Source organism: Phaethon aethereus (assembly GCF_964289735.1).
Source record: "Phaethon aethereus genome assembly, chromosome: 1".
Taxonomy (NCBI): domain Eukaryota; kingdom Metazoa; phylum Chordata; class Aves; order Phaethontiformes; family Phaethontidae; genus Phaethon; species Phaethon aethereus.
In genome coordinates this window covers 58,952,718-58,964,829 of record NC_138575.1, presented here as the reverse complement: position 1 = coordinate 58,964,829, position 12,112 = coordinate 58,952,718, and the positions used below count along the sequence as shown (strand labels likewise).

General features: G+C 47.8%; 1 protein-coding gene across 1 annotated transcript; it reads right to left on the bottom strand.

Annotated features, from left to right (window-relative positions):
• Nucleotides 1–665: 665 nt before the first annotated feature.
• Nucleotides 666–11,852, bottom strand: IL2RB (interleukin 2 receptor subunit beta; the record flags this gene model as incomplete). Its single annotated transcript, XM_082014202.1, has 9 exons — nt 666–1,493; nt 2,877–2,961; nt 4,747–4,843; nt 6,593–6,764; nt 7,180–7,328; nt 8,339–8,447; nt 9,625–9,730; nt 11,274–11,400; nt 11,726–11,852. The coding sequence occupies 9 exons, from the start codon at nt 11,850–11,852 to the stop codon at nt 666–668; spliced, it is 1,800 nt and encodes a 599-aa protein (XP_081870328.1).
• Between the last annotated feature and the right edge of the window lie 260 nt (nt 11,853–12,112).

Sequence of the window (12,112 nt, the reverse complement as noted above, 5' to 3'; positions counted from 1 at the left end):
TCTCCACCTCTTCAGGCATTTCTCCCTCCCATTAGAGGTTTTTAGGCTGGGACAAAGCAAATGGACCATGTGCCTACCCAGCGTCAAAGCTGAGTGCTATTTTACACCAAGATGCAGAGCGTGGAAGTGCTGGCACAGCCTCCTACTGGGAGCTGGGAAGGAAAAAACAAACTGGTGAAGTTTGGGATGGCACTTGAGAAGTGTGGGAAGGGGTTTCTATGCCATTGAATCCAGTAATAGCAGAGAAACAGGTTCAGTTATGAAGGTGAGTCCTTGTTGGCTTATATGCCTAAGAATTAGGCTTCTACATCTCCATTAGCTGTGTATCCACCGAACAGCTTTAATGTGCCTTCATCATTCTCCGTTCTTTACTGTCCACTAGCCCAGTTATCAATGCAAAATGCCCTCTGATTTCCAGCTGTCTGTTTCACTAATGCTTTACCTTGGGAACTAGTGCTACCCATGGTAGCCATCCATGAATTTATACCTTGTCCGTCCTATCCCTTTTCTGTTTTTGCGGCCCTCTAGAGTAACTGTGTTCTCCACCTTCATTAAAGAACTAATGGGTTTGATGTTGAAGTCATCTTCCTGAATAGAAAAACTGTCCATCTAGCTTTCCCTGCAAGGAAGGTCTTTCCCACCTGTGGGTTTTCTCCAGGCAGATCCTAGACAGGGCAATGGCTGTACTGGCCTTGGAGGTCCCTCAGAGAAAGGTAGGCACCAGTGTTTGGGACCTGGTGGGAGAAGGCTGTTCTGCATGGTTCCTCCCCCTGGCTTTGCCTGAGAGGTGGAGGCTGAGAGAAAGAAGAGGTAGGATGTGTTGCTGCTGTACAGAGGTCAGTTGAAGAGCCTGCCTTCCCACTTCCCTCTGTTACATCAATAGTATCGCTGTCATGCAGGTCTGGTGGGTCAGGAAAGTCAGTGTCCAGCTGGCACAGGGGCTCAGCAGGTTGTAAAGCTGCTTTGTCCACCACCTTCTCATCCTGTTTCTGAACTGGTGTTAGTGAGGTGCCTTCACCTGACCAGAGAGCCCCAGAACTAGCCATGATCCGCTGGGCTTCACCTTCTGTCTCTTCCATGAAGGAGCTGTTCTGGAAGCCCCAGGTTGCCTTGATACAGTGAAGGAAGTTGTGGGACAGCACAGGCATGTCCTGTGCCAGTGTGCAGAGGTCTGAGGAGGTGAGAGCATGATAAGACTCACCATCCTCGTGGCCATTGCCCTCTTGGGTGAAAGGCTCATAGGTGAAGTAGACCTGACAGGGCTCGATCTCAAAGGAGTTGGGAAGGTGGAAGAAGAAGTAGCCTTGGTTGGTGAAGCAGCTGGATACAGAGTGACCACTGGTTTCTAAGGGAGGATCAGGAGTCAGGGTTCCCTTGGAAAGTAGAAACTGGGAGTCCTGGTCATTCTTCTGCATCACCTCGAGTATGGAGATCTCTGGGGTTGTGCTGTTGACACAGTAGGAAGATGTGGAGAATGGGGAGGAGAGCCATTTCTAATTGGGAAGAAACACAGGACAGAGACTGTTATGCCCGAAGTACAACACTCAGTGAGGAATCAAATGTTTCTTCTCCTAAGCGCCCACAGCAATCCAATGACCTTTTCTCTGTCCAAGCAAGAGTTGCCAGAGGTGGTGGGGAGGGAAATTCATATTCACAATGTCTCATTTGCAGGATTTTCAGAGAAAGTATATCTTTCTGTCACTTTGAAATCAAGAGCAGATCTTGCAAGCCTATGTTTTGAGATTTCTGGAGGGGGGAACAGAAGATGGAGGATTAAAGTGAAAGAAAGAAAAAAAAATTACAAGACCATAAGATGAAGTGAAGGTAGAAACATGAAAAGTAGTATTAAGATGCATTTCATGCAATCTATTCCTAAGTGCTGAACCAGTTTCTGCTACATCTACATGGCCCTACGCAGATTTCTTGTCTAAAGTACTTTTCCAGTCCCCTCATGCCTAGATTTCCATACTCACTATGAGTGACATCCTGCAGTGCATCCTCATCCTTAAAAATAAATTGGTTTCAATGATATCCAACTTTATTGCCTTTATAGCCAGTAAAGCAAATTTTTCTAACTCTTTTTGCATTGGGAAAGTGTCTTCAGCGCCTGCTGCACACCTCTGCCCCCCTACTCTGCACTCTTCCCCTGTAGTTTAAGCTTTCTAAGGCTTTTTACACTTAGGCTTTTCCAAAGTTTTGCTGCCCTCCAGACTCTCTGCAGTTTGTTTCCATCCTTCTTAAAGCAAGATGCCTCTTGGGATCACCTCCCACATCTTGCATCTGACACTCCCTTTAATACTGCACAGAGTGGTAATTGCCTCCTTGCAGCTGCCCGTACTCACGGAGAGATTAGGGGAAGGGAGAAAGTGGGGGTGGAGAAAGAAGGGAAAGAAACAACAAGAATGCAGAAAACAGCTACGTGCCATCCAGCATGATGGTAATTCACATTAGGAGCTGAGGAAAGGCTCACAGCCAGGAGGAGGGGATCACAGCGGGAAATCTGGGGAAGAGCTGAGCATCCTAGGGCAGGCAGGGAGGGACCGAAGTGGGGTGGAAGGGGATCTGAGGGGCCAGGCTCCCTCCCGCAGTTCCCTTGTTTTCTCTCAGACTCCCCGTTAGGGGAGCAGGGTGCTGAGGTTTGTGTGGTTTGCTGTTTCTCGGTTCTGTAATTAGAGACGTCTCAGCCGAGTCTCAGGTTTTAGAAGGTCAGAAAATAAAACTCGAGCGGAGAACCAGCAGCTGGTGCTACAGCCACATGTGTCATGTGTGCACATGTAGGTCTGACAACTGGCTGGCTGTCCCGGGCGTGTGCAGCTGGACCCTCCTTTCCCTCATTTCTCCCCCATAACCACATGGCTCCATCCCCAGTCCCATACCTGAATGTCACCTCCGTGAACCGAAACCAGTAGGGGAAAGAACTTTTTGGGGTCTGGCATGTGAATCTTCAGGATCTTCTTAAACCTTGAGAAAAGAGGATGAGAAGGAGGAATGAAGCAGGGCCTGATCCTGACCAATCTGGCACTGTGGTGGGGGTAGAAGAGAGCATCGCAGCTCCTGGGTACTACCCTGGCATGGGGGAGAGGTAAAATAAGAACAAGCCTGAGGGCTCTCCTTGCTCTTGAGTGGCCTGAAACGCAGTAGCTGACAGATGAGAGGTATAGACATGAAGCAGTTAAACCTGGCACTGGAAGATACACTTCCCTCAGCCTTTTCCCTGGGGAAGCACAACCAGGTTTCACTGGTTTCTTCCTTGCCTTGGCTGGTCACCGTAACCTCTCCACCTGCCTCCCCAAGTCCCTGTCCTGATGACAAGCTCGGCAGGTCTCCCTTGTTTCCAAGCTCCAGCTGCTGTGAGCTGCCCCCTCTTTGCTTTGTTGCCACGACAACGACTCAGAGGACGGCATGGCCTGAGCGGGACCATCACTGGCAAAGCTGTGCCACAACTCTCTGCCCTGTTAGCAGGGTGCTCCATGGTGTAGCTAGGACATACTGGCCATGCAAGCCATGTGAGCATGCCTTGCATCAGTCCAGAGGCTTCTACTTTACTGGAACCAGCGTGTTGTCATCCTGAGGCAGCATGAAGTGATCTAATCTGCTCCTCAGTCCTTCAGAGAGGTTGGCTGATCCTGTCAGCTCTTTGCTGAAGCTTTGCTGTGGGATGCTCTGAGGAAAGAGCCTCCTGACCTCTGGAGGCAATCAGTGTACTCCCTGAAGCATAAGAATTTGCTAGTTCTTGCATATAAACTACCTTACATCACTGCAGATGCTATTTTTATTCATGCATGTCTAATCCTTCCTTGGATCTTACCTCAGCATTATCCTTCATCCAATTCCCCCAGGTTAATTATACTCTGTGGAGAAAGGAGGCCTTTTTATCTCTCTCTATGCCACATAGTTAGCACTTCCTCACCTTTGTATTATGACTCAAGGTAAAACACAGCAACCAGTGACTTTCTCAGTATCCATCTTCCTTCAACATGCTTCTCCTTCTTTCCTCACAGAGAAGCCATCCAGCCTCTGCTGCCTCATCCCTGAGAATATTTCTCCCTGCTCCCTGCCATGAACATCAGCACCCTGCTTCTTTGGCCCTGTCCTGTGATGAAAAACCTGTGGCCATTTCTAACCTTGCCATGCTGGCAGGTCATTCTCTGTATTACTGCATGGGGTAACCTTGTGAGACACTTTCAGTCCTGAATAAAAGAAGTGTCTGGGTAGAAATGCTGGCAAAGAGATCTTTAAAGCATTGTGTAGATGTTTACCAGCATGTGATGAGACACTTCAGGACTGCACAGGCCAGGGAGAGTTTTGTACTCACTCAGGAGTTCTGCTTACAGACCAAATGTCATCACCTCCTGCTGGAGTGTTTAAATGAGAAGGTACCTAGGCTTGCTTGGTCCTCCCCTCTGCTCAACCCACTGGCCTGCTTTTTAAGAGGCAATTTTGGTGCACCCCTGACAGGGAACACCCTGGGCAATGGAAGTGCTGAGGCAGCTGTTTTTAATTCAGCCAGGGCATGGCACCAGGTCACAGGAGTGTGGCACAATATGATGATGGTGGTGAAACCACATCATCTTGGGTAGTGACATATCTCCCCAGACAAATGTCAGCCTTAAAAGGTTGGGCTATAAACCGTATTTTTAAGTCACTCTCTATCCTGAGTAACACCAAGTGAAAAATAACCTGGGTTTTGAGAAGACACACAAGATACAGGAGAAGAACAGAGAGGAAAATTTGATTCTCATTTACCATTTCAGGGTCCGTAAGTTAATGAGGAAGGCAGTCCCAATGATCACGAAGATGCAAGTGCTCACTATAAGAGCTGGCAGGACTGGCCGGGATGTTTCTGCAAGATGAGAGAGAAAAGGGAGTTGCTGTGAAAAGTTAGCCAAGATTCTGGAGGTAGGAGCTGTTCTGTGGCTGTTCAAGGTGATCAAAGTGGGTCTTTATTATAATTTTATATAATATTAAAGTATTATATAAAATTATAACATACAGGTCAGATAAATGAGTTCTGGTGTGTTGTGTAGGATGCCTTTGAGCTGATATGCATTTCAGAGTCTCCTTGGCATTGCTTAATAGATAATTTGTGCTGAACAGCTTGAACTCCCTGTTCATAACAGCAGCACAGCTGGGGGTTGCCACAGATGAGGTGCCACAGTCTACTGGTTGATGTGCCCATCAACCTGTCTGTCTTATTGCAAAGGAAAGCAGGGAGTCCTAAAATCAGCTTAAGTGGGACTGGAGACTTGAAACAGCATTATGAGTCAGTGCGGGAGACAGAGTCATGGGGTTCATGAGTCTTTGAGAAGACAGGAGGACCAAGGATGAAGAAGGCTAGGGGTCAAGGGGCTGGCTTCTTTGCAGAGCTGTAGGAAAGCTTTAGGAGGTTAGGAAGTTTACAACTTTCCACCACTTTTTAGTACTTGGATTGTAGGGTTAGGAGAAAAAGACTGAGTTCCCAAATTGCCCGTGCTGCCAGCACTCAGGCTTATCTGGCACCATCTCAAACTTTTCTTAACCTGTCTCTTTCATATACATCTCTCCAGTGCACGTTTGCTTGGTCTTGCTATTCTGGTGCTTGTCTCCTCTGCCTGCCCCCTCACCACCCTCCACCTTAGAGTCCCTTGGTCTGGGCCTGCAGAGCATCTCTGGAGTAGTTTTGAGAGAGCAGAGAAACATCAAAGGAGGAGAAGACATTTTTAGGACATTCTTCCTTTGCCTGTCCTTGAGATGCTACTCAGATCACTTTGTCTCCTCTGCCTCTGGTACCCTGGTTATCTTTGGGTCTTGGTTGCTATGACAACTGGTTGCGGTTGTATCCTATTCATTGACATCACACACTGACAAAATTTGATCGCCACAGCAACAGAGTGCCCTTTCTAAACATAGCTCCTCTGTTTATACCAGCACCAGGTAGGTATGTCAGCACAACAGGAAGGGGCTGAGCAGGGGCAGAGTGGGGATGACATGAGAAGGAATCACCTCTATCTGCTTATTTTTTGGAAAAGAAATGACAGCGAGCACAGCCAATGACTCACTGAAGAGACTTGCTCAGGGCACTATCTTTCAAGGCTGGAGATGTCCTCTGTGCTGTGGTTCATGGCAATGACTGAGGCAAGTGTCATCAGACCTTTTTGGAAGGAACTTAACATGCGTGTAAGCCTCTTCCATTCTCTGTGAGACTTTGCTTCCGAGGCTCAGGTGTCCTTTTGTTCAGGAGCTGAGTGCTCAGTTTCACTGCATTTCATTATCAATGGCTCCAACAAACTGGGCCATTTTAGAAAGCTGGATTTATGTTCCTAGGTCACATTAGCACCTGGGAAAATGCCAGTCCTGGGCGCTGCTTCTGCAGGTCAGACATCTGGCCTTACTGCTCTGGGGAAGTAGTCCCTGATTTACATCTTGTGGCTTTTGCCTGGCTTCTGGAAGTCAGAGGGGCTCCAACCTTTCTATTGCTCTATGGTCAACATAATCCTCCCTGCCCATCTTCCTCCAGCTTCTCAGCCTGCTTTGGCCCTTCTTCCTTGTTTTGCTGTTTTCCCCGAGTCCCTATTTTCCCCTCCAAGTCAGACTGCCTGACTCTGATCCTTACGGTCAGCATGTGTCCTCCACAGTATCGTCTCGCTCCAGTCGCTCCACACGCCTTTGTAGGTACTTGAGGCACTTGGTCTTGCACGGACAGCTGCCTCATATTTCAAGTCAGGTGAGAGGCTCTCAAACACCACCCACATCTGGTCCTGCATGATGGTGAAGTTCCTGGCCTCCTGGGAGTAGGGCAAAATTAGAGCATCAACACCCTGGCTTACAGCCTCACGTACTCATCTCTTCCAAGGGCCTCAGAGAGGACCTGTCTCAGATCCCTACAGCTCATGCACTGCTTTTTCACCCTGGAGGAAAATTCTTCTTTGTCTTGCTTTTTTCATCCCTTTCAGGTCTGTCCTGGAGCTGTCTGGATTTCTTTGTGATAGCACTAAGTAAAATAGGATTTCCATCTGCCTCCATGTCATCACCAAACACTGGCAGCGCGTAACACAGATAAAAGTGTGGGGTGTCATCCACCCTCCAGCTTTGCCAAAATTGGTTTCACCCTGAGGGGAGGCCCAGGAGCAAGTCCTGGGTGACTTAAAGAAGATGAGGATGCATATTGTGACAGGTCCCAATGACCCACTCTGTACTCACCTCCCAGGACTGACTCGTGGTTCGGTACCGTACTTGGTATTCCCGCTCCCCATCCAAATAGTGAGAGGAAATATTCAGGCTCCATGTTAAGTTGTAAGTGTTTTCAGTCTTGGTAACCAGCTGAAGATTTCCCGGAGGCCTCAGCTTTACTGGAAAGACAGAAGGAGCAGGGCAGATACCTCCACACTGTCTGTCCCTAACAGGACTCCACCCCAAATGCCACCGCAGTAGGGTTGGTGTCTCGGCTGTGCTCACAGACTCCATCTAGCCATGGCCACGTGGGACAGTTAGTGAGTTCCCCCTCTCTGTTCCTCCTTCTTCCCTGCTGTCACTGATGGCCAAAGACCTGTTTTCTCTGGACTATGTTAAAGGCAGCTCCTCCCGTGAGCCTGTGAGAGTGGCCCCTGCAGCCAGTGCAATCAATCCCACATGGCCATGCCTCCTATCTTCTAGGGGTGATCCACAAGGCAATTGTACGGACAGGAATGGAGAATGGTTGGGGAGACAGCTGCTTCCCAGCTGCATTTTCAGAGAGCTACAGCCACAGGGGAAGGAGTCACAGAGACTGTCTAGACTGATCCTTCCCAATTCCTGACTCCAGCCATGCCTTCTTATGCCTCATCTTGCAGCAGCTCTATTAGACGTCTCCTTGAGGCAGGTAAACCCACACATGCAGCAAAAAAATGACCCAAGCAGATGTTTTTCTGCTGGATTAGTGAGTTGAATCCTGTCAGCAAAGATTGATGGATGCCAAAGCTGGCTTAAAGGAGGGTGGAAACACATATCTGGTAAGCGGGGCAGAGGAAGAGCAGAAAGACTTTCCCTGTTTCTTGCAGCATGCATTTTTCAGGAAGTCAGCTGAGCTGTCATTGCCTGTTTGAAGCCAGAACTCCTAGTGCAAAGCACTCTCATTTAACAGTGTCCCAGATACAGGACAGGAAATAGCTGGCATGATACTGCATGTTAGAGGTGCAAGTGTCAGGAGTCAACGTGGTTCATGTGCACTAGTTGTAGCAGGGGAGAAGGAAAAGACACAAGTCTAAAATCAGCTATGGGTGTTGCATGGTGGATGGGGTCCCCTATGGGATGGATGGGAAAGAGAAATTAGCTATCACTTTGTGGGGAAGCTTCAGAGGCTGCAAGACGTATAAGTACTCACTATTTGCAAGTGGACTGAAATCTGCTATTTCCACAGGTATAGACCTATTCCCTCCAATCTGGCAATGGACAGACATGGTAAGACGGTCTGCAGTGGTGAAACATTGAGTCTGCAAGGAAAATTTACCATTAGTGACACTGAAGCCTCATCAATAAGCATTCATATTTCTAGGAATTGCCTATGTATAAGAGGTTTAGGAATACTTGACAATAAATATGGATTATATTTGTGGTTGAAAGTCATAAGCTTCAGTGGTGAGTGAGGAACCAAAGATTTATACTTCATGTACTTAGATTTTTTTTGTTCATTGACAAGAAGGACACAAAATATTGTGATCTGCTAGTTTGCTAGGATTGCTGTATGTGCTGGCTAAGCGGGGAAGAAGTTACTTTCTGGAATTTAATGAGAAAAAATATTTTTACTAAAATATTTTGTGTTCATTGGTAAGATTGAAAGACATTAGTATTAAATATTATTCTTGAAATGGCAATGATACTGAAGGGCCATGTACATCATACAGTATTGAATAAGCAATAAGGAAATTAGATTGATTAGAAAGAAAAGGTTTTGAAGGTGTTTACCAATTCCACTATTTGTCTTTGCACATGGTATGCAAATGTAAGAATGCTTGTCTGTCGTTTGAACTTGTTGTGACTTTATCAATAAGGAACATTAGTTCATATTTGGGTGGGTTTTTTTCTGAAAACACAAAGGCTACAGTAATTATGGATATGACTGAAGGAAGTACATAATGAGTCTAAAAAAAGACTGATTTAAATAAAGAATAATAGATAGAGGATTTGCATCACCATTAGCTCCAGTGATGTGTTGTGGCTGCATCTTGCATGTGACACATCTAACCAGGCTTCACAGTAGTTAATGATCTGGAAAATGGTACTGACCTCTTCAAGGAAAATGAGGTCAAGAGGTGACCTCAGAGCTGGTGGTGATGTCCATCCCTCATTAGTGGAGGGGATTAGGGCCAAACCCGGGTAACCGAGACATGGGACACTCCATGTGATCTGTCTGTCCTGCACCTCTTATTCATGTGTCAGGACAGCATGGTCCAGCTCACAATGAAGCCAATCCTCCCAGCAGGGGAACCCACAAGGGCAATGCATTGTCAGCAACACACAACTTCAAGTACAACCCCAGAACTGGAGTCAAGGATTAGGTTTGGGCTTTTTATACTGCTCTTGGGTGTCACACTGTTTATACACCCAAAATTCACATACAAATCTCTTCCACCTTGTCATTAGCCAGGACATCCAAGATTAATTACTCACATTATTGTTTTTGCTGAAGGTCTTGATGCATCTTCTCAGTCCTGTCATGTGTTCTACCTTGAGTAATTCACAGTGCTCCTTGAATTTTTCACGTAAGGGAAATAACCTGGGTTTTAAGCAGGAGAACTCCAGTGAGCTGGGGAGGCTGTTTTGTATTTAGTCAAACTTCATGTAGCACTAAAGGCCTTTCAAAGCATTTTGCATCCTACCACATTTGCTGAACAGGTTAAAGCAAGGATGTAATCCCATTTTCCCTCCCCACTGCATCACTCAGACAAATTTTGTGTGCTGGCACATGGACAGTCAATGCATCCCAGTTATTTCAAGCCAAAGATAACAGTAGGTTTCCAGTTTCCAAGTCTTCACAAAACCCTCTTGCTACCTTCTCTGCTTCCTGTTGATATCAGAAGGCATACAGAGCCCAAACACACCTTCTGCCCACAACTGCGCCAGCGTGGCCCTGGGAGACGGGTGCCTGTTTCAGCCCCTCTAGGGTTTACAGGTCTCCTTCAAGCCACTGACAGTCCTGTAGGATCTCAGATACCAAGTGAGATGTATCTTCTGAACCAAGTCAGATCCCAGTCAGCCAGGACCGTACGTCAAACTTGGCAGCACTACACCGTGACCTCTATTCTGTTCTGACAAGTGTGGCTGGACAGCCTAAGCTGAGCTATAGCATAGGGGATGATGGCGGGGAGAGCATCCATGGGGTTGCAGCTGAGGGGGTATCAGACTGAGCTGGCTGCTCCAACTGTAAGGTCAGATCAAGCCTGCTGATGGCTGGGAGAAGTGGTGTCCTAGAGCCCTGGTCAAGCAATGGCACAGTTCCAAATCCAGCACAAATTCCATCCCCAGCCCTCGTGATTCAGTCCCATGGAGCAACAGAAATGTTTTGGCTCTCTCAGTCCATGAACCAGGCCCCAGAATATATTTGCCAATCTCGCCACATCGGAGGTGTCTCTATGACAGTCAGGAGCAACCCACCCACTGCCAGAATCACACTGAGCTTCTCCTTATGGCAGGCACCCAGGGAAGCCCTGGGGTAGGCTGGTAAGTCTCTTGGCTGGAGATATCATACTTGGAGACCACAGAGACTCAGCCAGCCCCCACTGCGGTACTAGTCACACATCTACCCCTCTGCTGGGAGATGTGTGGGAGAGGAAAAAATCATGAACCAAGACAGATGAAAGGGTCGGGGGAGATAAGGGGAAAAATATTTTCCTTCATTTATTGTCACTCAGGGTGCAACATCCCAGCTCATCCTGGAAATGGGTAAATGGCCCCTGTATGACTTTAATTCTACGTCTCTCTGCCCCCATCTCTATATATTCTTCTTTTCATTGAAAACGAAGTCCAGAGGGTGGCTATCAAGGAAAAGGGGTTTTTGGAAAATGAAGCACAGAAACAGCTATGGAGCTGGAAGATGAGCTAGACCATTTGATATCATCAGATCGCAAACACTGTTTGAGCAGTGGCCAGCATCTCAGCCCAGGTGGGGTCAGAGACGGAGTTCAAGGCAAAGCCCCTCGGCTGTGTGACTCCACTACACCTGGCCTGGGGAGCAGGAGCCTACATTTATGTTGTCGTAAGCTTTCCAGGACACTTTTCATTCAAAGCATTAGCTTTCCTCAGCTTCTCCAATCACCCACCTGTCACAAAAAGCTAACTTCGATAAAATCTCCAGCTGGCACGGTGCTTCAACCAGGTCCCTGCCTGGGTTCCAGTCGCAGAAGAGAGCCGCCCGCGAGTCATACCAACAAGTTAGGCTGGAGGTGCCTGTCAGCAGAGAAGGGATGGACAGCAGCGTGGCTGAATTAGCAATGATGGCATTAACCATCACCTTGGACAATTCTGCCCCATCCAAAACTACAGACTGACTCCTCTGCTGGATAACTGTCTGCAAGTAAGAAAGGCAGAGCCCCTCACTTTGTGTCATTGGAGGTTGATGTGCTCACAAGAGACCTTTAACTGCTGCAGCCTCCTCTGGCTGTACGTTACGAACACGAGCACTGCACAGCCACAGACCGTGGCACGCACACTCCTCCAGCTGACCCCCTCCCTGCCCGCCCCACTGGCACGGGTGAAGGGGACCACTTCTTACCTTGTGCCGAGTCTGATGCCCGTGAGAGAGGTGTGAGGCTGAACAGCCAGAGGTGACACAGAAACAGCAAAGAAGGCTTCATCTGTACTGGTGACACACTGAAAGAGGGAAGACACCCCCCCAACATAGCAATGCAAATTAGGAAGGTGTCATCTCACAGGAGGCATCCACTGTCCCAGGGCAGGGCTCAAAGCCAGTGCCAATATTCCAGGCTCAAAAACTCCTACCCCTTTCCACTGTGGAATCTGTGCTTTTCCCTCAGCACCTCATCGTTTTCCTGCCTTGGGTGCTTTGCTCAGCACTGAAACCATTCACAGTGCAACACAGATATTGTGTATACAGCAGCATGTATTGTTTCAGGCTGCTTGCTGACTCAGGTAGAGAATG